This window comes from Apodemus sylvaticus, chromosome 9, assembly GCF_947179515.1.
Source record: "Apodemus sylvaticus chromosome 9, mApoSyl1.1, whole genome shotgun sequence".
NCBI lineage: Eukaryota > Metazoa > Chordata > Mammalia > Rodentia > Muridae > Apodemus > Apodemus sylvaticus.
In genome coordinates this window covers 17,354,771-17,382,561 of record NC_067480.1, presented here as the reverse complement: position 1 = coordinate 17,382,561, position 27,791 = coordinate 17,354,771, and the positions used below count along the sequence as shown (strand labels likewise).

The following is a 27,791-nucleotide window of genomic DNA, read 5'->3' as shown; positions in this document are numbered from 1 at the left end:
AAATAAACTATCTTGGAAATTTAATATGATTTTAATTTACTTTTTCATAATATAATAGTGAAATATCTAATTTAATTTATAAGCTTATTGAGAAAAAATTACCAAAATGCCAAACAAAATAAAATAAAATACACATTAGGAGGATGATGTATAGATATGATAGCATTTTAGTTTTATATGTATGAAATTCTCAAGAATAAAATAGAACACTTTAAATATACTCAGAGAAATGGAGTTAATGCTATATGGCCTATATCCAGTAACTAATAGGGAAACATTGCAGAGTTAAACTGTGTACATTTTCACATTTCCATCTCACATTCCTCTATTATCCTCCCGTTAAAAGAATTGAGTGCTCTTTTCCCCCAGATCCAATCTCCCAGTTTCACCCACAGCTCTGCAACAGAACACCTGTTTCAGCCTTCTTTGTTCCCTTCCCCCACCTTCTGTGGATCACACAAACTGTCTCCTCCTAATACCACTCTCTCCACTTTCTGCTTCATTCCAGCTGCCAACTCCAACTAAGCCACAGACCATTCCTGGAAAACAAAATTTCCCCTTCTCCTTCTGTTCCTTGAAAAGAAAATGTCCAACTTCATATGAAAAACAAAACAACAACAATGACAAAAAAGCAGTAGAGCTAAAACAACTCTGAACAATAAAAGAACTGCTGGAGATCTCACCATTCCCAATTTGAAGTTGTACCTCAGAGCTAGAGCAATAAAAATCACATGGCATTGGCAGGAAACAGATACACTGATCAATGGAATCTAACTAAAGACCCAGACATAAATTATCATACCTATGAACACCTGATTTTGTTTTTATAAAGAAACCAGAAATAAACACTGGAAAAAAACATAACATTTTTAACAAACAGTGCTGGTCTAATTGGATATATGCATGTAAAATAATGAAAATAGATCCATATTTATTACCCTGTCAAAACTGAAGTCCAGATGGAACAAAACCCTCAACATAAAAGAAAATACACTGAACCTGACAGAAAAGAAAGTGAAAGAAAAGTCTTTAACACATTGTCACAAGGAGACTACTTCCAGAACAGAACACCTATAGTAAGGCAAAATAATCAACAATTAATAAATAGGAACTCATTTCCCATTCTTCCCAGTGAAGCATTCATCACTGAAAAGCTTCTGTATGGCACAGTGTATCTTAATTTGGGGAAAGCAGCAGCCTAGAGAATGGGAAAGATTTTTGCCAACTTCTAACTAGTGAAGAACTATTATCAAACATATGTAAAGAGCTCAAGAAGGTGAGTATGAAAAAACCCAAAATAATCTAATTTTTTAATTAATCTAATCTAAAAAATGGGGTACAGAACTAAACAAAGAATTCTCAATAGAGGAAACTCAAATGTCAGAGAAACACATAAAGGAAATGTTCAGCATCCTTAGCTACCAGAAGAATGCAAATCAAATTTTTTTTTTGGTTTTGATATTCCATCTTACACATGTCATAATGACTAAGATCAATAACAAATGATAGCACATGGTTTTGATGGTATGGAAGAAGGGTAGCACTACTTCATTGATGGTGGAAGTGCTAACATGTACAACCATTATAGCAACCTGCATGGTGGTTACTCAGAAAGGGTGGAATCCATTTACTTCTACCATTCTTGGGCATATATTTGAAGGACAATCCATCCTACCACAAAGACACTTCCTCAACGATATTAATGGCTGCTTTGTTCATAACAGATAGGTAGGAATTGTAAGTAAATCTAAATGACCCAAAACTCAAGAATGGATAAAGAAAATGTGATACATTTTCACAAAGAAGTATTACTCGGTGTTGAAAAGAAATGTAACCTTAAATTTGCAGGCAAATGAATGGAAGTAGATTAAAATAATCTTGAGTGAGGTAATCCAGATCCATAAAGATAAAAATGGTATGTATTCACATGTATATGATTCATAGCCATTAAATAAATGATAATTAGCCTACAATACATACACAAAGAGATGGTAGGTATGGAGGAAGGGAAGGGGAGGCACAGGGCTCTCCCTGGGAGGGGAAAACAGAACAAACTTTATGAGTGCAGTGGAGCTGGATGTAGATGGGAATGAGAAGGTCATGTGGGGAGTGGAAGCAGAGATAGAGTTAAGGAGATACTGATGGGCATTTGACAGATGATATGAAAATCTAGTGCAGAAACACCCTAGAACTTATAAGGGTGATCCAAATGATGTCTCCTAATAATGGAGAAGAAAGTGTCCAAAGAAAACCCTATCTCTTGTCTCAAGTGAAGCTTTTAGTAGTGGGACTATGATGCATTCATTTTAGTTGCTGACTGACAGGGTCACTGGACAAGCCAGGCTGTTGCTAAGACAATGAGTTAGCCACATAGTTAAGAACAATGTCTACACCACGCCTTGAACATAGGTAAATCCAGTTGGTGTCAATATGGAACTTTAATCCCCCTACATTTTAGTCTCCTTGGTGTGGGAAGGTACTCTGTGGGATACTAAAAAAGAAACAAAAACACCAACAAAGATACGATAATTTGGCCTACAATCTGTCTTGCCTTTAAGATATGCTAAGGCAATGATGGCACAAAACTTGTGGAAGCAGCCAACTCATATTTGATTTGACTTAAGGCTCACTCCATGAGCCAGAACGCATATCTAATGCTGGTTGAGTGACCAAGAACTAGACACTGGTTAGCCCAGAGAGTTCCGGTAAAACCAAATACTACTTTTCTTTTTTTATTTTTTAATAAAATAAGGCAGTAAAATGACTCCTGATGATATTTTGCTGTACCCAAACATCAGTGTCTTATTCAGTCACCATCAGAGAAGTTTCCTCCTGCAGCAGATGGAACCACAGCCAGACATTATTCAGAGAAGGAGTTCTTGGAACATGTACCTTTAAATGGAATGTCTCCATCAAATCCATTCCCTCAGAGCTCAGGAAACCTGGCAGAAGAGGAGGAAAGAGTGTAAGAGTCAGAAAGGATGGGAGAAGCCAGAACAAGGCTCTCTGAATCAACTGGGGAAGGTTCATATGAACTCATAGACAGCAAAGCAGCAAACAGAGTGCCTGCTCCAAGTTCTCTCATAAATTAGAGCTTTCAGCTTGGCGTTTTACATGGGACTCTGAGTAACTGAAGGAGTGGATCTTTGATTCTTGTACCTGATCTTTTCCTTCTGTTGGGTTGCCTTGTCCAGGTCACGAGTGATGGTTTCTCTTTTGATTTCATTGTATTTTATGTTGTTATGCTTGGTTGTTATCTCCTAGAAGCCTATTTTCTAATGAGAGACAGAAAGGGGGTACATCTGGAGAGGAGGGAAGGTGGAGAGGAACTTCGAGGAATAGAAAGAGGGGGAACTCTAATCAGAATATATTGTATGAGAAAAGAATTCTAAACATTAGGAAAAATCCTGCAAAACTTTTGAAGATTTATATATACATACATATACATATGTATATGCATATACATGTGCTCTATCTGCATGTATGCCTACATGTCAGAAGACAGCATCAGATCACATTACAGATGGTTGCTGGAAATTGAACTCAGGACTCCTGCAAGAGCACATAGTTCTCTTGTAGATTGTGTGTGTGTGTGTGTGTGTGTATGTGTGTGTGTATGTGTGTGTGTGTGTGTGTGTGTGTGTGTGTGTGTGTATGTGTTGTCCATTTTCAAAATGAGTCAACATGTTTGTTATTTTGTTTGTTTGTTTTTTGGAAACAGAGTTTGTAGCTCTGGTTGTCCTAGAATTTAGTCTGTAGACCAAACTGGCCTAGAATTCACAGATCTATTTTCTCTGCCTCCCAAATGATTAAAGACATGCAGCATAACCCAGATATTTTTTAAAAGAAAAAAATTTAGATATTCAAATATTTCAAACAATCTTAAAATATCATGTTTTAATGCTCGGATTAATTGTAGTATTACATAAAGCATATTTTTAAACTATATTATTATCATTATCTTAAAAGTTATTGAGCCGAGTGGTGGTGGCACAGGCCTGTAATCCCAGTACTCTGGGAGGCAGAGGCAGGCGGATTTCTGAGTTCAAGGCCAGCCTAGTCTACAAAGTGAGTTCAGGACAGCCAGGGCTATACAGAGAAACCCTGTCTCGAAAACACCAAATCCAAAAAACAAAAAAAAAGTTATTGATATGATATTCCATTGACAAAGAGAAAATAAAATTCTTACCAAAGAAGAAATCAGTTAATAATTTATTTTCCTGTTTTGGTTCCTTTTCTTTTCTTTGCATTCTCACTTCCAACTCTTATAACATTATATTTAAAAAGTGCGAAAAGAGTAAGCAAGGTTGTAGCCAATTTGCAAAAAATACCTGTATTGAAAAAGTAATAATGTAACTATGTTTTTAACCAAAGTTTTTGAAAAGAATGCCATGTACCTGAAGAAAAGATAGTTTATTTTAGAAAGTATTAACTTCCCAATTAAAAAATGAAATTAATATTAACGAGTAATATAAAATTAATTTTTTCAATGCTTACAAAACTTTTCATATTAATCAGATAGCCTCCAAAGAGTAATGTTTACCGTATTAATTAAAAGATACATAAATCCATTACGTGTTCCAAATTTATCAATAGAAACTGAAACATTCTTCAAACTTGAAGCAGCTTTAGTGTTTGAAATACTGATCATTTCCTACACATAAACATTAATTTATAGAAAATTGCTTTCATAGGTTTTTGAAAATGAAAATTTATTACATAATAATAATTACACTTCATGAGTAATAAACCGTATAAGAGTCAAAATGTTGCAGAAAAATATGCTATCCAATACAGCTATAACACAAGACAAGTAAAGTTAGTGAATCCTTTCCATTTATTAAATATTTCATATATCTCAAGGGATACTATCTCAAAGATATAGTTACCTATAATATTACAATGAAAGTTATAAGTAGTGAATAACTATAATGTACTTTTGGAAACACAGAGTTTGAAAAAAATCAACTGAGAAATGAAGAAAAATACATCCAGTAGTGCTTCCAAAAAGAATGTCGTGGTAGAGACATTTCTGACAAGAATAGAAAAAAATTATGACAGTACATTAACATCTTCTACATTTAAATAAATAACATCCAAAGAGATGTTATGTTATTTAATGTATCCTCCTTGAATACATTTTCCATAGCAGATGGGAACAAGAGGTAGAAACCACACTTTCATCAAGAAGAATCTGTGACAGAACAGAGCGTTCTGTTGTAGGCTTACAAAGACTGACCTGGGATGTTTGCACAGAACAAAGAGTGAAAAGAAATACCAAGAGATGTGCTTAATATTGAGAGGGCAGAATTTCAAACAACCAAACAGTAATGATATGCTGTGGGCAGCACTGGCTGTTTTTATCCACAATTTCAGCGGAACAAAAGGAATGGGAATGGAAAGAATTGGTAAGTTTATAGCCTGGTCAGGAAAGAGAAAAACCACATGTTTGGAAGAACAAAACCTAAGTGTGGCCCAGTAAGGACTTATTAATGAGATTAGTGTGATTAAACATGAGTGGACAGTTGTGCACCAGAACAATGAGCTAAGGCCTTCAGTGGCTGGGCTCCATCACTCAGAATGGGCTTGCTGCTCAGGGGAACATTTTCTTCTTGCTTTTATTTCTTTCATTTTTCCTGTTTTATGTTCTTTGTTATATATATATATATATATATATATATATATATATATATATATATATATATATATATATATATATATATATATATACATACATATATGTATGTATGTATGTATATATATCTGACTCCCAAACACTCCTCCCCTCCATGTTTCTCCCCTCAGAGTATCTCTACCCTTATCCCCTCCCCTTTTCCTCTGAGAGGGTGAAGCTGTCCCTCTACCTTTCCTCCCAGGTACATCACATCTCTGCAGACTGGGCATGTCCTCTCCCACTGACTTCAGAGAAGGCAGTCATGGAGACTGAGCTACAAATCTGTTATATATGGGATGGACACCTCAGTCTAGCCTGTGTATGTTCTTTGGTTGCTGGCTCAGTCCCTGAGAGTTCCAGGGATGGGGGTGGGGGTGCGGGTGGGGGGAATGGGAAGGTGGTGGGGTCCAGGTTAGTTGACTCTGTTGGTCTTCCTGAGGGGTTCCCATCCCCTTCAGGGATTTCCATCCTTCCCACAACTATTCAATAAGAATTCCTGATCTCCATCCAATGTTTGGTTGTGGACAGAGCCTCTCAGAGGGCAGTTATGCTAGACTCCTATCTGTAAGAGTAACAGAGAATCATTAATAAGGTCAGGGATTAGTGTTAGCCCATGTGATGGGTATCACGTTGAGATGGGTATTGGTTGGTTATTCCTTCAGTCTCTCCTTTATCTTTCTTCAAGCATTTCTTTTAGACTGGAAAATTTGGAGGTTGAAAGTTTTGTGGGTGGGTTGGTGGCTCAATACCTCCACTGGGGTACCTGGGTAGCTACATAAAGTGTACTTTTCAGATTATATGCCCTCATTGAAAGACATCTCAGCTAAGGTCACTCCCATTGAGTCCTGGGAGCATTCCCCCATCCCAGGTCTCTGGAACTTCCTAGAGATTTCCCACCAGTCCTGGCAGCTGAAGATTCTCATCCTTTCTCCTAGCCTTCTTTTGTCCAGTACTAATTTGGGGCTACATTCCAAGATTCTCCAATGGGTATGAAATTGTGCTTAGCACTGAACGACTCACATTAAAACAGCAACATAGGCAACTTCCCTTTCTGGTTTAGGTTCTGGTTCTACTATCCATCAAATTAAAACATAGCTTGTATTCATGGATTTTTTACTCATAAATATTTTGTCCAATTTAAGTATTCATCTGTGTTAAGTCCATCATTCTTGAATTTTTATGTAAAATACATAAATTAATATGACTCTATCGTTCCTATTTGTAGTTTCACAGGGAGATAATATTCTCAGTGTTAATCTTAGCAACTTGATCCAGTTTTTTTCTGAAGTGCTCTTGTTTATTCCCATTCCATTAAAAAGAAGCTCTCAGTGATTCCTCTCCACAATATCTGGGCATTACTTCTCTCATAATTTCAAGGCTGTTATTATGTAAATTGAAGGCTACCTGAACACAAGCCCTGGGGTACTACAGCATGTGACCTTTGATCCATGATGACTGTTGACTGGTTAGCCCCATGGATAAGGTTCTTGGATAAAGAGAAGTCTTGCATCCTGGGAGGGACAAAAGACAATTGCATATTTTCTTTTGTGCTTTAAAATGGTCTGTAATTTTAAATATACAACTTGTGCTCTTCCTGTAATCTCCTTTTAATATACTCAGGCCACAGTTAGTGATGGGGAACCAGTACCACAGTCAAGGCCCCATTACTCTACACTGGTAGTTTCTTCAGCTCCCTTTTTTTTGAGAGAGAGAGAGAGAGAGAGAGAGAGAGAGAGAGAGAGAGAGAGAGAGAGAGAGAGAGAGAAATTCTTTTATTATCTCATTTTTTTAATTTTCTTTGTTTAGATTCCAAATGATTTCCCCTTCCTCAGTTCTCCCCTATGAGTCCCATAAGCCCTCCTCCCTCTGCCCATTCCCCAATCACTCCCCTCCTACTTCTCTGTCCTGGGACTCCCCTCAATGGTGCATCAAGCCTTTCCAGGACCAGGGCCCTCTCCTTCCTTCTTCTTGGGAATCATTTGCTATGTTAATTGTGTCTTGGGTTTTCAGAACTTCTGGGCTAATATCCACTTATCAGTGACTGCATTCCACGTGTATTCTTTTGTGATTGGGTTACCTCACTTAGGATATTTTCCAGTTCCACCCATTTGCCTAAGAATTTCATGAATTCATTGTTTTTAATTGCTGAGTAGTATTCCATTGTGTAAATATACCACATTTTCTGTATCCATTCCTGCATTGAGGGATATCTGGGTTCTTTCCAGCTTCTGGCTATTATAAATAAGGCTGCTATGAACATAGTGGAGCATGTGTCCTTATTGCATGCCAGGGAACCCTCTGGGTATATGTCCAGGAGAGGTATAGCAGGGTCCTCCAGAAGTGTCCTGTCCAGTTTTCTTATGAACCGCCAGACTGACTTCCAGAGTGGTTGTACCATCTTGCAATCCCACCAGCAGTGGAGGAGTGTTCCTCTTTCTCCACATCCTCACCTGCTGTCTCCTGAGTTTTTAATCTTAGCCATTCTGACTGGTATGAGGTGAAATCTCAGGGTTGTTTTGATTTGCATTTCCCTAGTGATGGTGAACATTTCTTAATTTCCATTGTGTCAGGCAGTCTTAGGGTTTACCCACAGGTGCTCTATTTTCCTACTGTCACCTTGTCCCTATGTTAGAGGTATATGCTTTTGTTAAAAGAAAAAGTAAGTCATGGAGGTTCTTTTAATGTAATTTTAAAAGGAAATCCTTATATAACTTCATGCATTCTATTTGATATGCTCACCCTTCATTCACCCCCCCCCCAAGCTCATCCCAGACATCCCCTACTTTACCATGTCCTTTCTACATTTGTTCCTCTGACCCCTGCTTTTAAAAGAAACTTACTGTAGTAGTTTGAATGACAGTTTCTCCCTTAGCCTCAGGTATTTGGGCATTGGTTCCCAGCTGATTGCCCTGTGAGAGGAAGTGGCTCTGCTGAAGAAAATATGTCATTGGGGTAGGATTGGATAATCATAACATTACCCCAATTGTAGTTTACCTTCTATGCTTCAGGCTTGTAGTTGAAGATGTCGTCTCTTAGCTTCCTGCTTCCACTATCATTTCTGCCACTTTCTCCTGTGCCTCCCACCTGTGACTTCTCATCACTCCGGAACCCCACCTTCAAGGCAGACCTTTCCATAAGCTGCTCTAGTCCCCAGGGAAGTAACTAACACAGAAGTTAGTACCAGAGAGTGAGATTGCTGTGAAGAACCTGTAGACTATAGAAGCAATTGAATTGTGTGCATAGAACTTCGTGGGTTATTCAAGTAGGAGACTGGAAAACAATAGCACTGAGAGAAATGTGGACTGGGGAGGCACAGCTCAGCAAGTTTCAGGGGGAAAGTAAGTCAGCTTGGCTAGCAGCCATCGTTGTGTTATTTTGGTAAAGAATTTGCCTATCATTATCCTGTGTTCTACAAGCTTCATTGAAAACTATAGGATGATTTCAAAGTTGGAATTCATCTCAAGACAGCATAACATTGAACGCGTGGCTTTGTTGTTTTGGATTGTTCTTACATATTTCTTCAGAGAAATCGGATGTAAGGTAGAAAGAAATAAAAAATGTACTCCATTGAGTAGATGTACCACATTTTCTGTATCCATTCCTCTGTTGATGGACATTTGGGTTCTTTCCAGCTTCTGGCTATTATAAATAAGGCAGCTGTGAACATAGTGGTGTATGTGTCTTTGTTATATGTTGAAACATCTTTGGGGTATATGCCCAAGAGTCGTATACCTGGGTTAGGCAAGTGGATGGAACTAGAAAATATCATCCTGAGGGAGGTAACTCGGTCACAAAAGAACACACATGGTATGCACTTACTGGTAAGTGGATACTGGCCTAAAAGCTCAGAATACCCAAGATACAATTCACAGACCATGTGAAGCTCAGGAAGAAAGAAAACCAAAGTGTGGATACTTCAGTCTTAGAAGGGGGAACAAAATACTCATGGGAGGAAATAGTGAGAAAGTGCAGAGACTGAAGCAAAGGCATCCAGAGACTGCCCCATCTGGGGCTCCATCCCATATGCAGGCACAAAACGCAGACACTGTTGCTGATGCCAAGAAGTGCTTGCTGACAGGAGACTGATATAGGTGTCTGCTGATATAGGTCTTTCAGAGCCTGGCAAATACAGAGGCAGATGCTTGCAGCTAACCATTGGACTGAGTATGGGGTCCCCAATGGAGGAGTTAGAGAAAGGACTAAAGGAGCTGAGGGGTTTGCAACTCATAGGAAGAACAACAATATGAACCAATCAGGCTCCCCCCAGAGCTCCCAGGAACTAAACCACCAACCAAAGAGAACACATGGAGGGACCCACAGCTCCAGCTGCATATTTAGCAGAATATGGCCTTGTTGGACATCAATGGAAGGAGAGGTTCTTGGTCCTGGGAAGGCTCCATGCCCCAGTGTGGGGAATGCCAGGGCAGGGAGGTGGGATTGTGAGGGTGGGTTGAGGAGCACCCACATAGAAGCAGGGAGAGTAAGGATGGATAGGGGGTTTCCGGAGGGAAAACTGAGAAGTGGAATAACATTTGAAATGTAAATAAATAAAACATTCAATAAAAAAGAAATAGAAATGTAGAGTTTGGATGGAAAAAAAGTTGTAGGAAGCTTAGTTTTATACTTAAGGCAAGTGCTGGAAGAGAGGCTATCATTAAGGAGATTTAATGAAGTCTCTTTGTTAAGAGTGCCTGAGTGTTTTCTGCTCTGAGGAACTTGGCAAAAACTTCTACAAATATTCTATGGGTGGAAGCCCGTGATAAGCTGGAAGCTAGTTCTGACAAGGTGCTGTAGGATCATGCTAGATGGAAAAGTAAAAGGAGGGATGTTTAAATTCTTCCTTCAAAAGTCCAGTATGCTCCTGAAGTCAGCAAGCACACAGCAGAAGAGGAAGTCTCTGATTTTTAGGAGGTCTTGAGAGTCCATTTACTAACGTCTGAAAGTGAATCCTGGGTGGTAGTGGAAAGCAAAAGATGATAGATATGCTAGAGCAGTGAAATATATACCCGAGAAAGCAGCGAACAGGAAGTGGAGAAGTACATTGTGGTCAGCAAAGGAGGGCTAGAGACATCGAAGCTCTGGGCACTTCACATTGAACTGCAGGATCAGACCTGTTCACTCATGAGTTTTGATCTTTCTCTGGTCAGTTTTCTCCTCTATGTCCCAATTCCTCCTCTTTGGAAAGGCAATGTGTCTAATGTGCTTTAGCTATTGGAAGTATGTATCTGTCGGTCGATTTTGTGTGGGGCTTACAGCTAAGAGATTGCCTTGAGTCTCCAAAGAGACTTTGGACATTGGTCATTTAAACAGCATTGAGACTGGCGTACTTTCTAGATACTTTTTAAAGTTGACTAGATGTATTTGGCATTATGACATGGCCTTATGAGAAGCAGGAAGTGGAGAGCAGCAGTTTGAATGAGAATGTCCCATAGGCTCAGGGATTTAATGCTTGGTTTCTGGTGGATGGCAATACTTGGGGACATGGAGCAACCGCAATGGAGAAAGCATATCACTGGAGTGGCAGGGAAGGTTTGTCCTGTTTACATGCCACTATGTCTGTTTTCTGTTTATTCAATAAACAACACCAACTCTGTATCCAACTCAATAACATGTTGAAATCTATATTTTGAAGAATGATACAGAGTAAACGTGAAAATTTCAGTGACTGAAAAATTACAAAATATGTCTTATATCACAAAAAAAGGTCAGGTTTAGTGTTCAGAGGGATAAAAGGATTTTGAAGATGCTATTTATACCAATAATATTTTATAGAAATTTATCTAGCATTTAATATTGTAAAACTGAAAAACTCCCAAGTGAAATCAATTTGGTCATGTAAATGTACAGGAATAGTTAACAGACTGAAATTTTATCACTTATAATCCCTTTTAAAAGAATAACACAGAACTGTAGTGTATTTAATATCATATTACAAGTATTTACATTAATTCTATAGTACAAGTTTATAAAATACATCCTACATGATTGTATAAGCCTTTAATTGTCAGTGTATTTGTTCATGGTTAATTATTACCTTGCTATAAGCAACTGCAAATTCTAAAATCAATTTTATTTACTTAAATTTATACATGTTACATCACTTACATAATCCCATCAATATGGACATCATTTTAAACTTATTATAGATCCAACAACGTCCTTTAAGTCCACATTCATTAATGTCCCAGTAAATACAAGAACTGCTTGCTGATATTTGAAAAAGTAGTGGTCCAGGGATGGTTCCTAGAAAACAGTCAGTGATTATGAGTTCTTCATAAAAACACTATTGAACAGGATTTATTAAACACACACACACACACACACACACACTCCTACATACATTATTTATAATTGTTATACTTTTTTATTGATTGGCCCTTCAATATCCAGATCCCTGAATGTATACCAATATCAGTAGTTTAAAATTATTTTAGAATTCTGTCTAGGATGCTAAATTTTCAGGGAATATTTATGAGACATATTTAGAACAAAGGAACTCAGCTCCATGATTTTGTGACTTCCAGTACCTTTAAAGACACGTAACTTTGAGATGTTCACTGAAAATGACTTAATACTGCTTTGGGATCGCATTCTGTTGTTCATGTCTCTAAAGTATTCTTCCCTTACCCTGGCATAATACATTTCAAGACTCTGCAGTGGAATTGTTTGTGACATCCAACTGTGCACACTCACCCAAACATGCATTCACACACTCTCTAGTTCAACATGTTGCTGTCAATTAAATTAAAATACATTTTCTATTCATGTCTTCTATTTTCATTTCATTTCATAAATCTTCATCATAAATTTTTAATTTTGTTTCACCCATCCCCAACTTCTTCTGTCTTTCCCCCTCATGCATCTCCTGTTAAAATGTTAACACTCTGTATTCATGTCACATGAGTTCTATTATTCCCCTCTATTATACTTTTTACTGAGACGGCAAGATCATTTTTACCTGTGTGACCTCTTCATGAAAATCTCATTTTGTCTAAGGCTTTCCCTGGTCCTCCCTTCTACAGCTTCATCACTTCACAACCTACACAAACCCTTCTGTTCCCTATTTTCTCCCTCTCTATTTTCATCTCATCTATATTCTAGTATCCCTCCTCTGCAAATGCATCCCAGCAAGCAATGAACCATTTCTAGTTTTGTCAGGCACTTCAGGTTAAAAATACAGATGATTGGAAATTACACTACTAGCTGTCCAGGCAGGTAGTGCCTAGGGCGCAGTAGTGGCAAGATCATTTACGGGGATGAGCAACCACTATGTTGACTGACTATGAGGACTGCTTTGCAGGAAGTAATTAATAACTAGTACTATAAACGCGGTTTGGGTAGAGAATCATGCTCTCTAGTAAAGAACATATTAGTGTTGTTCTAAATGGTCAAGTTGTGAAATTTCCTCCTGAATACTGCTTCTTTCCATACATTGCTGCTGCCCCTGCTCTACACCTGAGAAGCTTCTCACTGCATCAGGTGGTACTTAAAGCAGGATTGTGCTAAGAATATTTCACTGAGTGCTCATCTATAGATGAGGCATACGCATCACCCTTCTTTGATCCAACTCTCGGGAAACATCAAGACTGCTTGAGGGAATATTAAGAGCTAGAGGACAGAGAGAAGAACACAAAACACTGTCCCCTGGACATGACTTAGCTGTTGCAAATATGAACTCATAATAGCTGTTGCTACCTTCTAAGGCATTTAAATTATCAAGCCAGTTAAAGATATCATCATGGATTTGGAAGATGCTTCAGAATATCCAATCTGTTCTTGGGGTAATTATATCCATAGAAACATCACATTAGGGATTTTCAACATCAGTGATGAAACTATTTTAAAGAACTTATTCTACTTGGTTACTTCCCAAGCCTTTGAGAAGTATGAAATTACTTTGCATATGTTAATATTTTGTACACTCTCTCATATGTATGAGATGATGATGATGCTTTGGTTCAAATGTGTGGTTCTAGCTGATGCAGTGTAATCGATGCATACTTAACTGCATAGCTTTTATTTCACATATTTTCTCTGTAATTGGGTTCTATATTTTTCATGATAATGTATTCATTTATTTTGTGTTATTGTACATTATTATTTACTTATAATTTTAAATATACATATAAACAAATTTATATTACAATAATGAACAATTAAATACATTAAAAATAGGTGAAAATACGTACCAAATAATCTCAGGGTTGTATAGGTTACAGCTATGCCCAGTGAATGTAAATTAGGGGGTAAAGTTCTGAGAATAAATGACAATGATATTACCTGTCAGTGACATGTGGTAGGTATATATTTTTTAAAAAGATAGATATTTATTTGTTTGTGTTTTAACATATGACTATAAGATTTTTATATATTTATGATTATATATTTATGTGTAATATACAATCCTATGTATAATTTCCTATTCTACAAATCTTTACCCAGTTGACAGAAGTTCAATTTGACTTATGAACATAGTATAAGTCCTCCCATTTCTTCACATTTTTATTTCCACTTGCTGCCTAAAATCTCAAACCCTGTAATTCTTTCCATGGGAAATAGCTTTATGGATCACATCTATCTGGGCCACCTTTTCCTGAAACTACTCGGCTCTGTCTGGCTCTCACGTTTAGTTTACTTTCCTCCCTCTTGTAGGCATGGTACTGCTGAGAGTCCATTTCAGCATTGTTAAATCTGCTCTGCATTTTCCTAGTTTGCTGTTTCTTGTGGATCATACACTCCATAAATTGTATCAGTAAGTCTACACTTAACATTCTGGTCTTTGATTGAGTTCTAACTAAATGGCACTTTGAATGAAGGAGAGAGCTTAACTCCACTCTTCTACCCATGGTTACTTGGGGTGAGTGAGTTCCACAGAAGGTTGTTTACCTTACAAGGGTTCCTCTCTCACTCCCATTCCCTGAAGAGCATGGTGGCTGCACACCACACTATGGAATGGGTTTCCTTACACCCAGCCTATATTTCTATATTTGGTTACAATTTTATTCAACTTTACTTGAATTATCCTAATTTCTGAGTGTCCTCTCTTTCATGTCGTATATTTATTATAGTCACAACTCTAAATTAAAATAAATAAAAATATTACTTTATGTCATTTCAAAGAGGAGATACTCTGTTAAACAACTAAAATTATATATATAATACATATATATATATATGTACATATATATGAAAGTGCTGAATAACAAGCAGGAATATCTCTAATTTTTATTGATTAAGACAAGTATTCATTGAAGAAGAGAACTGATATAAGGATTTTCATTTAAGTTCATGACTTAAAAAAATTTAGATTCCACACAAGAGATACTATATGATGTGATCACAATTCTAAGTCTACCTTATTCACTTAACCTGTTGATACGCAGTTCCATTAATTTTTCAGCAAATGGCATAATCTCAGTCTTCTTTATGGCTAAATAATATTCCACTGTATGTACCATATATGGGTTATCCACTTTGGAGTGTTGTAAACACTGCTTCAGTGACCACGCTGTGTTGGTACTGTCACTATTCTTTGCTTTGATTCCTCAAATAGTACCCTGCAGTCTTATAAATGAGTCATGTAGTAATTCTCTTTATAATCTTCTTGAAGAATTTTCACATTGATTTCCAGGGTACATATGCAAACCTATTTCCATCAGCTCAAGGATACTTCTTTCCTTCACCCTCACAAAACTTTCTTATTTATTTTTCTTAAATGTAGCCATTTTACTGGGGAAAAACAGAATCTGAATGTTTGTTGATTTGCATTTACTTCATCCTTAAAGATCCTTGCCACTTTTGTGTTTGTATTGGATATCTCTCCTTTTATTTATTGACCATCTGTACTTCTTTTGTAGTGTCTGTACATTGTATTTTCCCATTTGTTGATTGAATAATTTGTGCTTCATTTTTTCTGACTTCTTCATATATTCTGAGTATCAGTCTTTTGCCAGAGGTATAACTAGACATAGTACCCTCCCCTGCTCATTGAATGCCCCCTTTCTTTTTTTTCCATCAATAAAGTTTTATTCAATTTGATATGAGATGTATAAATTAAAACAGGAAATGAGACAGGATTTTTTCCATTTGGCGTTACAAGACAGGAGAGAGAAAAGTGGCACTTTGCTAAGCCATTTGACTGTCAGAATTAGAAGCACAGGCCTGGGAGAGCTACTATGCAAGAAGCCCAGCAAGGCCTATTTTAACCAGCATTTAAGAACACTGTATGGAGGGCAGTGAGAGAATGAATGCACTTGAATATCACTGAGGGAATGATTACACATGTTACATACAGTTTGTTCACACTAGGAAATGTAATATAGGCACTGAAAGGAATACTGATAGGAATACCGTTGATAAAAATGAACCCATATAAAAGCATTTCCTTGACAATATATGCAGGATTATGTCTATTCAGGATATACAAGAATACACCCTTATCTGTTGGTATTGAGACTTGGCGGAATCCCCCTTTCTTAATCATCTTCTTTACTGTACAGATTTTTTAAAATATGGTGAAACCTTGCTTGTCAATTATTCCTCCTGGTTCCTGAACTGTTGGATCCCTTTTCAGAAAGATATTGCTTACGTTTACATCATGAGGCATCTACAGAAAATATTTCAGTTATTTTCTATTTAACAATGTCATTAATTTTTTGACATATCACATAACAATCTTTGATTCATTTATTTTATTTTATTTTATTTTTGTTTTTTGAACCAGTTTCATATTTTTTTGTATCTGTACATCCAAATTTTAGAGAGCCACTTGTTGAAGAGACTGCGTTCAACAGAAACATCTCTTTCTTTAACATATATTTTGGAAACTTTTGTTGAAATTATAGGGCTTTTCCTATGTGGGTTTAATTCTGAGTCCTGCATTACTAATCATGTGGGCTTGTGTGCTAGTGAAATGTTTTTGTGACTATGGCTTGGTTGTATAGTTTAAAGGTGTATAGAGTTCTAGTGTTTGCTTTTGTGTTCATTACAGTTTGAGATATTCAGGATACTTACATGTGGATTTTAGGAATTGCCCTTGTCTTATGAAAAATGACATTAGAATACATTGATGGAACTTGCATGAATTCATAGATTATATTTGGTAGTATGGGCATTTCCCCAATATCAATTCTACTGATCTGTAAACATGAAATGTCTTTTTCTAATGTCTTCTTTGATTTATTTCCTTTGCTATTATTCTTGTTGTAAAGGCATTTGCCTCCTTGTTTAGGTTTATTCCTAGATATTTCATTAATTTTGAATTTACTCTGAATGTGATGGTTTTCTTGATGTTTATGTCATTTACTTTTACAAATATATCCAAACAGGCTGACTTTTGTGTATCAACTTTGTGTATTAGTGCTTTGCTATTAGTATTAAGGTGGAATACTGAGGGTTACTTTCTTATTTGTTTATTTTGAACCACAAGTTTAACTATGAAACCCAGACTGTACTTGAACTCATGACTATTCTGCCTGGGTCTTCTAGGTTATGGAAAGATAAGTATTCAAGTCTATGTGATCAGATTTTCTATAAATTATGATACTTGTTTCTTGTGAGTGGGAGGATGCTTTTAAAATCTCTCTTCAGTAACCAATAAAAGTGAGGAGGTTAAAAATAAAGTTTGTGAATGTTTTAACTTTCTCTGATAACACATTTGCTTGAATATTTTACATTATCGTTAAGGAAGTCGTATTCATTTTTTTAATCATTTATTTATGTGTGTCTGTGAGGAAAGGAGAAAGAATGACATGAGAAAGAGAAAGGGTATGGGAGCGCTGCATTAGTCAGAGGAAACCTTTCAAGATGTGGTATTTTCCCCTTCACCATTTGATTTCTAAGGGAATGAACTCCGGTTCATAACAGTGAACCAGTGAACCATAAGACATAACAGTGACATACACATAACAGGGCCTCAGAAATAAAACACAAACAAGAAAAGAATTATAAACGATGCAATTAAGCAGTCTTTCCATGTGTGACTTTACTCATTGGGGCATTTTATCAACTCAAGTATGGGTTCTGCTCCATTTCTCTTCTTTGGGATTTATATTTAGTTCATGGAATTAATCTTTTACTTGCCCACACGGGAAGTCTTAATATAATCTTAGATGTCTCCATATCCCATCAAAGTTGTAACTGTCACCTTTTAAACACAAATATTTATCAAACCACCAAGTACTTACCAAATTACCTATAAATTTCACTATTTCACCCTCACTTTCTGTTTCCCCATTTTGCACTTTTATCTCCATTATACACACTATTTTCAAACTCTCTTATTAAAGATGTGCATCTGACTGTAACCTGAGCCCTGGGGAGGCTGAGGCAGAAGCATCACAGGTTTGAGGCAGGCTTGGGTTGTACAAGAAGATACTAAGCACCAAAAGCAACAAAACAATTAAAGTATAACATCATAGAAAAAAAGACAGAACACCTATCTCACCATTTCCTCATATTTTGTAGATAAATTCATTATATATATTTTGTTTTATAACTAAATTCTCCCCTATTTTCCTTCCCCTCTAGTTCCTTAATTTTTCTTGTTTTTGTTCCATCAGAACAGTATATTTGCTAGGATATTCCACAATTTCTGTCTCTACGTTCACTCCACAACTAACTGAGAACATGCCAAAAGTAAGCTACTGTTTTCTCCTTTGTTGGTCAACCTTTACAGGATAGTTAGGCCACAGATACTTGTTAAACATTTGACAGAATAAGTTTAGAATAATGCTTTTTTATTATCTTTCTAGAGTAAAATCGAGTATTAGGTGGGCTTAACATATTCTAGATGAGCTCATGAATGGTCAAAGTTGGGTCATTTCAGAATAATAAACTGAAAGTAACTGAGCCAATTTTTAAGATCTTAGTACACTCAGTTTTAAATTAACTTAGTTTAAAATGAACATGTGCACAAATTATGCTAACAAATAAGTCAAAGTAAAAATTATACATTTCCATGACTTTTAACAACATAAATATTTTCTCTATTTACTACTTTAGAACAGAAAAATCTTTCGCTGCAAAAATCTGAACTATTTTTTAAGTCTCATTTTATGAAATAAACATATAATAATTATGACTATAACCTACTTACCGCAGGATAATCAAGGTGATTGGTATACTAGCTGAACTAGAAAAAGCAATTGAAGAAAAGAAAAAAGCAAAAAACAAAGGTAGTGCATAACAATTGGTGTTACATTTCCCAGTAGTGGCATCAATGGGATCCTTTTGGGAATCTGCCTGGGACATCCCGTGTTTAATGCAAGTACAGTTGTAGAACGTCTGTGAACATTGACAATAAAAAGAACAGTATTTCAGCCATTACAAAACAGCCTTATTCATATAAAATTTAAAGTTTAGTTAGTATACAAGGGGAGACTTGCCTAGCTTTTCATCTTTATCATTTTCTGATTCTCTTACCTTCTCCAACTCTTGCTATTTGTCCCCCTTTCAAATTCATAGCCCCCTTTTCTTTAGTTGTTAATATATACTAGCTCAGTCTGTATATTGTTCCTTGAATGTATACATTCATTAATAAGCAATTGCTATGCTCCTCCCTGGAGAAGACTATTTTTCATCCTCTCGGAATACTTCAGGCAGGGTCTCTATGTGTATCTTTGACTAGTCTGGGATTCACCGAATTCTGGTTGCCTCTGCTTCCACAATACTGGTATTAAAGTCATATGCCACAACACCCAGATAACAACTCATTGTTTTAATAATATCCTCATACTAAACCTGTTATATATTATTTTGAAATGCAATAGTGATTCTAAAATCAGAGATATATTGCTCATCAGTGAATTACTTTTTGTTTAGGTATTTGTGGATGAATAATAGTTGCAAATAAGAGTTCTACAAATTTAAAAGGTAGTAATCAATCTAGGTTAAATTTATTATCATTGGACAGTAATGTAAATTAAGGGCAATTAAAGATAAGGTAATGAATAAAATTAGATTTTAGCTGATATTTGAAATATGTATAATTACCCAAGTATGAAAGATTGTATAATCATGCTAATACTGTATTTTGTGTATAATCATGACAGATTTGATTTTTTATTAAACTCAGTGGACATGTTGCTCCAGGAATCAAAGTTATTTTTTAAAGATTTATTTATTTTACTTATATGAGTACACTGTAGGTGTTTTCATGCACACCAGAAGAGGGCCTCAGATCTCATTACAGATGGTTATGAGCCACATGTAGTTGCTGGGAATTGAGCTCAGGACCTCTGGAAGATCAGCCAGTGTTCTTAACCACTGAGCCATCTCTCCAGTCCAGTCTAACAGAGAAAGGAAAAAGTAGATATGCTCCCTCAAACAGGTAGAAAGACCTTTGGGCTTGGGCCCAAGTGGAAAGAACGCATTAAATAACATAAATATATAAATGCCCAAATTAACATTTTTCAGTCCACAAATTTGCGAAATGTCTGTGTGCTAATCATCATTTTCATTTGAGGGAGTGTAGTGTAAACAATTCAACAAATATCTGTTTGCCATTAGAGATCTTTCTACTTAGGAGGGCGAGCAATTAAACATCACAGAAGAAAGTTTTATATGATTCATATGTGGTTACTGTCATGAAACACAGGGCAAGAAATATTGTAGCCAGTACTAAGAGAAATAACTTTTGGGCTTAGGAGTCTCTGGGATTACATAACTAATGGAATACTATTTGAGATGAAATTTTAAGAATGATTGGAAGAACGTTACAAGCCTATCAGGAAATGGGTTCCAGATAAGAAAAGGAAAGCAGTCAGGCATAAAAACAGTGAGCTAAAACTTGCTCGACAAGCTCAGGGGCCAAGCACTGCCAGGGCTAGAGCAGAATGTGAAACAATAACAAAACAAAACAAAACAAAACAAAAAAACCAGGAAGGGAATGAGAAATGTAAGTTGTTTAAAAATTGATAATTGCAAATTAGGTTAAGGAACATATGGGGACAGAGGTGAGGAATTATTTGAAAGGTTAAGGCCTTTGGTGAAAACAGAAAACAAAACGGAGCACATTAGTCATAATGCTCCCAAAAATTAGCCACCAGTTTGTTTTTAATTGAGAAAACTACACAAGTTAATTGATGCCAGCAGGGCACATCAAGGAGCCGCCTCCACAGATGAGAACTCAGAATAGTGAGTGCCTTAGACCTCAGGCTTACATGGCATCTCCAACAAAAACCAGAATGGGAAGTGAGTTTATGGCAATAAACTAAAAAGAAAAAAATTATGGTGCTTGTAGGTTTCTTCAGAGTCCTGTCTAAACTGGTGAAAGATGCCTTAGAGATGAACTTTCTTCCTTTGCAGCAGAGATAGCTACATGCTCTAGGCAAAATGAGTGAAGGAAGAGAACTTCATAACTATGCTCAAATCAAAAATATTGATATTAGAGAGGCATACTTACAGGTAATGCGTTCAGGCTTCCTTCACACACATAGAAACATCATGAAGACAATGGTAAGGTACAGGTGAGAAGACTTGGGAAAATCACACCATTTCACTTATAAGCTAATGATGAACAGTGTTTATAAATTATAGAAGATGGGTTATAAAAATGCCATTGAAATGAAGCAGCAAAATATATTTAATTCTAATAATAAAAAAGAATTTGGGACTAGGCAATTGGTTGAGTGACTAAATCAACTTGTGGAATTTTTCTTGTAGTTTTGAGTCAATAATTTTTATTTGAAAATTTAATAACAAATAAAATGAAGATGGATTAAAATTCTTCTATATCAAATATATTGAATATTAATCTAGGAGTTGAAATTGCAGTTTAAATATATATTCAAGTGTTAAGGAAGAGAGCAATAGCCATAGTACATCAAACATGAAGATACAGATACATGGAAGATAAATCAGAAATGATCATCAAAAGAAAGTTAGCATTAAGAAGCTAAAATCATTTAAAGTAGATTCAAAGCCAGATTGTAGTTACCAGTCATGAAAAGGAATGCTTTATGAAGAAAAAAATTATCCATTAATAAGACATAACAGTGACAAACACATAACAGGGCCTCAGAAATAACACACAAACAAGAAAAGAATGAGAAACTATGCAATTAAGCAGTCTTTCTCATGCGTGATACTGATAACTTGATGTTATTATAAGCAGTCTAAAATAAGAAGCAAAATGGGCTTAAAATGAAGACATAAACAATAAATATCAGCAAAGTCTTATTTGATATGGTTGATGGAATTAGTTGCCAGAAAACGGTATATCAGAAACTACCAGAAAGAGAACAAAGTATGCATAACATTGTTAGACATTGGTATTTCTGTGATATCATTGTAGAGGAATTTGAATCTAGCAACATGGTTGCTCTGTCAAGGGATAACATCCAAAGACCTAGGACTGTGTCATCTGACTGCAATGAAAACACACCACATGCCTTTATTTCCTCTGGCTAGAATACAGACAAGCCTTTAAGTACACATCTTAATCCCAAATAACAACATCTAATTGAGATGCAGACAAAGTGATGAATCAGAAAAATATTTGACAGAATGAGTCAGAGATAGGATACTCCCACCTCTTATGAGAGCAGAGAGGAAGGAGAGACACAGAAGAGCAGCTCAGGAGGATATGGAGTGTGTGTGTGTGTGTGTGTGTGTGTGTGTGTGTGTGAGTGTGTGTGTGAGTGTGTGTGAGTGTGTGTGTGAGTGTGTGTGTGAGTGTGTGTGTGAGTGTGTGTATGAGTGTGTGTGTATGTGTGTGTGAGTGTGTGAGTATGTGTTTGTGAGTGTGTGTGAGTGTGTGAGTGTGTATGTGTGTGTGTGAGTGTGTGTGTGTGTATGAGTGTGTGTCACTGTGTGTGTCAGTGTGTGTGTGTGTGAGTGTGTGTGTGAGTGTGTGTATGAGTGTGTGAGTATGTGTGTGTGTGAGTGTGTGAGTATGTGTTTGTGAGTGTGTGTGAGTGTGTATGTGTGTGAGTGTGCGTGTTTGAGTGTGTATGTGAGTGTGTATGTGTGTGAGTTTGTGAGTATGTATGGGTGTGTGAGTGTGTGAATGTGTGTGTGAGTGTGTGAGTGTGTGTTTGTGAGTGTGTGCAAGTGTGTATGTGTGTATGTGTGTATGAGTGTGTGAGTGTGTGTGAGTGTGTGTGAGTATGTGTGTGTGAGTGTGTGTGTGTGTGTGTGTGTGTGTGTGTGACAGTTTTTACCAGGACAATTTTATATATACAGGTTCAGGTGAAGACAGAAAGAGCCAGACAACGAGGAGCCAGAAGATTAGAACAGAATGCCAGCGTTAGGATGAGGCCAGGCAGAGTCATCCAGAAGTTGAGCCCAATCGAATCAACTTGGAGAAGAGTTTGGGACAGAACATGTGAGCAGAACCAGCCCCAGTTCAGAAAGAGCCAGAAATCCTGAGCTTATTCAACAATAAGTCTCCAAGACAATTAAGTCAGCTGAATACTAGTTACTTTTACAGACCATAAAAGTGATATTAAAATTTAGATGTAGTTGCAGAGGAATCACTATGGAATAAAGGATCCATTAATGACTGGGAAACTGATCAGTGGAAATAACTTTTTAAACACAAGAAAAGAGATGGAAACATATAGGAAATTCTAAAAGGTATGGGACATTGTAGAAAAGTCCCCCCCTATGTATGTTAGGAAATAATTCAAGATGGCCATGAGGATCTCTTTGATAGCTCATGCTTAACTTCATAATACCCAGGGCAAAGAATCTATGGCTTTTAGTTCCCTCTCTAAATTCTCTAAACTATATGACAAGTGAAATGAAAAAAGAAGCTACTTTGAGTAAACCTCACCTGCCTAGGTGAGCTTCAAACCATACCAGGATTTTCATGATGCCAGATTTTCAAGCAAGCAACATAAGATTCTATTTTGTTGGCCTTGAGGGAAAGGGTTCATCTCTTCAACAATTTGAGTAGTCCATAATAGTCAAAACTGCTTCTGCAGAGAGCTAGCAAAGAAATACATATTTCATTTCTTTCAAGCACAAAGAAACAGATGTGCTTAGAAGTCATTCCTTCTCAGAGCGTCTAGAAAGAACAGAACGTGGACCTGCACCCTGATTTCTTTCTAAACATCTAAGCCATGCTATCTTTTCAGTTCTAAACTTAGAATTGGGAGGTCATGACTAATGTCATTTAAAGGCAAAAACATATTGCTAATTTGCTAGATAGGGATAGGATAACAAATGCCAGATATTCATCCAGGCTCAAGATGTTTGGTAAATCCTCCAAATCAATCAATCAATCAATCAATCAATCAGTCAGTCAAGTGAAAATTATATCCAAGCTAAATGAAACTACAGATAGCACACAGCATGAAATTCTCAATGCATAAGGAGACAGAAGCAAGATAACAATAGAGCTTAGTGGTGGTGTCTTTTGATCATTAGTTTGGTTTGTGTGTATACAGGAGGTCAGTTCCACAGTTTAGTTAGTGGATTTCAATGTGAGAACAGGTGCCAACTAGGTACGGTTCAGAAGGAAACAAAAATGAAAGCCCTCACTCAATCCAGGCACACCCTACTGTTCCTCCCTTCTCCTGAATGCAGTAAGGTGAAGAGGACTTTATGCATACCCCACAGACTTAGAACTAATGCAGCCAGCTACAAGGGGATAAACATGTGAAAGCAGGAACGAAAACAAATCGTTGTTTCTTCCTATTGTTTTCCTTAGGTTTTTGTCACAGAATCAGAAAGTCTAAAATTGTGTCTTTTAATGACTTGGGGGAAACGTAGTATCCCATGACCAGTTGAAAGCTCTCAGAAATGATAGAGAAATTCTTCAGGCAGAATGAAAACAATACCACGAGAAAACATAAAAATATTTCAAAAATGTGCAAATCTTGACTGTCGAAAAGAAACAGTAATAACATATGCCATTTAAAATATACGAACAGGTAGGGATTATAAACTTCTACAGCTACTATGGAAATCCATCTGGTAGTTCCTCAAGAACCTCTTAATAGATCTACCATGAGATCCAATCATTGTGGATAGCCCTGGAGCTGACTGTATTTGATGTTAATTCCATTCTCCTGGGAGGGGCTGAGGAGAAGGAATGAGTCAGCGCTCAGGTGATTTTTCTGTAAATCTTCTTCCCACCTTAATCTGTAAATAAAGGCTAGAGCTGGCAATTACACACACACACACACACACAGAGAGAGAGAGAGAGAGAGAGAGAGAGAGAGAGAGAGAGAGAGAGAGAGAGAGAGAGAGAGAGAGAGGAGAGAGAGAGAGAGGGAGAGAGGGAGAGAAGGGGGGGAAGAGGAATTGAAAGTTTTGGGAAAGAAGGAGAGAGAAGGAGAGGACAAGGGAGGAGGCAGAAGGAAAATAGAATAGAAGTACCTGACCTGGAGAAACTGCAAGTTCTATGGGATCTCACAGACGTGGAAGATGGTAGTGTAGTGGTAGATCTGCCCAATCTAGGCACGCAGCAGGTATTCATATTAATTGAGTTGTGTTTTGAGTTGTGGGTTGGAGATTTATCACAACATCCAGTTATTCAAATATTGGGCATATACCTAAAGGAATCTACATCCTACTACAGAGACTCTTATTCAACAATGTTCTATTCAAAAGAGCCAAGAAATTGGGAAGAGCATAAATGTCCATCATCCGATCAATAGATAAAGAAAACATGCTACCATGGTACTTTTACACAAAGGAATATTACTCAGCTGAGGAGAAGGAGGAAGAGGAGGAGAATAGAAATTGCAACTAAATGAATGGAACTAGCCGGGCAGTGGGGGTACATGCCTTTAGTCTCAGCACTTGGGAGGCAGAGGCAGGCAAATTTCTGAGTTCGAGGCCAGCCTGGTCTACAGAGTGAGTTCCAGGACAGCCAGGGCTAAACAGAGAAACCCTGTCTCGAAAAAACAAAAAAACAACAAAACAAAACAAAAAAACAAAACAAAAAAAAAAAGAAAAAGAAAAAGAAAAAGAAAAAGAAGGAACTAGGATAAAAGTGATCCTGCATCAGATAATGCAGAGCCCACAAAAGATGAATATGTTATGGATTCCTTTATATATGCATAACTCCCTTTAAGTCAATAGTAAGCAAGCTACACTCCATGGAATCACAGAGGTTAGATGTAGAATCAGAGACTTGGAGGAGGGTTGGATAACCCTAGGAGGGGAAACAGAATAGTTAGATATGGATAGACAGGGGTGGGTGGGAGACTAGAATGGAAGGATCAACTGGGAAAAGGGAGATGAGAGAATTAAGGAAGAGAATGTAGAGAAGGGCAGCAATAAATTCAATGGAATCATCAAATAACAGGGGAGACAAAGAACAAACTGCACATCCTTTCCCAGCAAGTCAGCAAGTGAAAGAAACCTCCAGTGCTGGGAATCAATTATTCCTAAAATTGTTGGTCAAAGAAGTCCATGAAAACTCCCAAGCAGCTCGTGCCATTGCCAAGGATATAGTTTGTTTTCAACTGATGGAAAGTCCTTCTTGCTGAAACAACCCTTAGATAACTCACTGATTGATGTTGCACTGATCATAGAGCCTTTGCCCCTACCAACAAATAAGATACTGAAAGGAACTCTGCATGCTACAGAGGAAAATTGTAAGCACTAAGTATATATGCAAAAGCTGTGATCTACAATTATGGTCTTCCTGAACGTATATAGTGGCCCAGATGATGTTATAGTAACCAACACATAGCTTCCTGGATTTAAGGACACTCTATGAGATGGAACCCATGCCCAACACTTCGTAGTGTCCAAGACAAATGACCACATAGCCCAGGGTCACTCCTAATACTACTGCTTTGCTAATAAAATATAGCCATAACGTTACTTCTAGTGATATTCTGCTATCCACACAGGTCAGTGTCTCACTTGGCCATCTTCAGAGAAGGTTCCACCTGTTCAGCAGTTCGGAACAAAGATGATGAGACTCCTAACTGCAGAGAGTGAGAGCTCTTGGAAAACACTCTTGAACAGGGCATTTCTGACAATTTCCCCTGTATAAGGATCCAAAGAACTCTTCAGAAGAGGAGGAAGAAATATTTTTCAGAGCCAAAGGGGATGGAGGGCACCAAGGAAACAAGGCCTTCTAGACATAACAGGACTGATGCACATATGACCTCCCAGAGACTGCGGCAGTATGTCCAGGTCTGGGCCTGACACCAGCTATGAAGTACATATGAGCCCTTACCCCTAACAAAGAATGCTCTCCACTTGACAATCTCTTGTAAATGAAAAAAAGTTTTCTCCAACCAAGTCTCACTGGGAACTCAAACTGCATTCAAGTGCAAAATGCCCGCTGGAGAACACAAAGCAAGCTCAAGCACAGTGTCTCTCTGTCTGACTGTCTGACCATCTGTCCGTCTATCCATTCATCTGCTTGCCTACCTGCCTGTTTGTCTATCCTTCTGTATGTCAGCATGTATGTTTGTCTGTCTCACAATGCTTTGTCTGGTGCTCTTTATTTATTAATCTACTAACAGCAGATAATTTGCTTATAAAGTATAGTTTTCAGCTTTATTTTTCAAGCTTTCTTATTTTTATTTATTTATATTTTGTAAATGTTAGATATGTGTCTCTTAGCATCTATATGTGCTTTTTAATGTATTTTTCTTCAGCTCTTTTTTTTCTATATGTTTTTCTGCTCTGGCTTTTAAAATTTATTATTACTATTATTAACATTGTTGTTTTTAAATTTTTTATTTATTGATATATTTTTTATTTACATTTCAAATGATTTCCCCTTTTCTGGGTCCCCACTCCCCACAAGTCCCATAAGCCCTCTTCCCTCCCCCTGTTCCTCCATCTACCCCTTCCCACTTCCCTGTTCTGGAATTCCCCTATACTCTTGCACTGAGTCTTTCCAGAACCAGGGGCCACTCCTCCATTCTTTTTGGACATCATTTAATATGTGGATTATGTCTTGGATACTCAAAGTTTCTAGGCTAATATCCACTTATCAGTGAGTGCATACCATGATTGATCTTTTGAGACTGGGTTACCTCACTTAGTATGATGTTCTCCAGCTCCATCCATTTGTCTAAGAATTTCATGAATTCATTGTTTCTAATGGCTGAATAGTACTCCATTGTGTAAATATACCACAATTTTTGTAACCATTCCTCCGTTGAAGGACACCTGGGTTGTTTCCAGCTTCTTCCTA

At 37.1% G+C, this 27,791-nt stretch overlaps 1 protein-coding gene across 1 annotated transcript in view; it reads right to left on the bottom strand.

Moving 5' to 3' along the window:
* Window positions 1-4,227: 4,227 nt before the first annotated feature.
* Window positions 4,228-27,791, bottom strand: part of LOC127692964 (solute carrier organic anion transporter family member 6A1-like) — a gene marked incomplete at its 3' end in the record, with an annotated part of 67,712 nt that continues 44,148 nt past the window's right edge. Inside the window, exons 10-13 of the mRNA XM_052193594.1 lie at window positions 18,771-18,958; window positions 13,864-13,928; window positions 11,780-11,917; window positions 4,228-4,331 (exon numbers count right to left, since the gene is read on the bottom strand). Coding sequence (XP_052049554.1) covers window positions 4,228-4,331; window positions 11,780-11,917; window positions 13,864-13,928; window positions 18,771-18,958 — 495 coding nt within the window. The remainder of the gene's footprint in view (window positions 4,332-11,779; window positions 11,918-13,863; window positions 13,929-18,770; window positions 18,959-27,791) is intronic.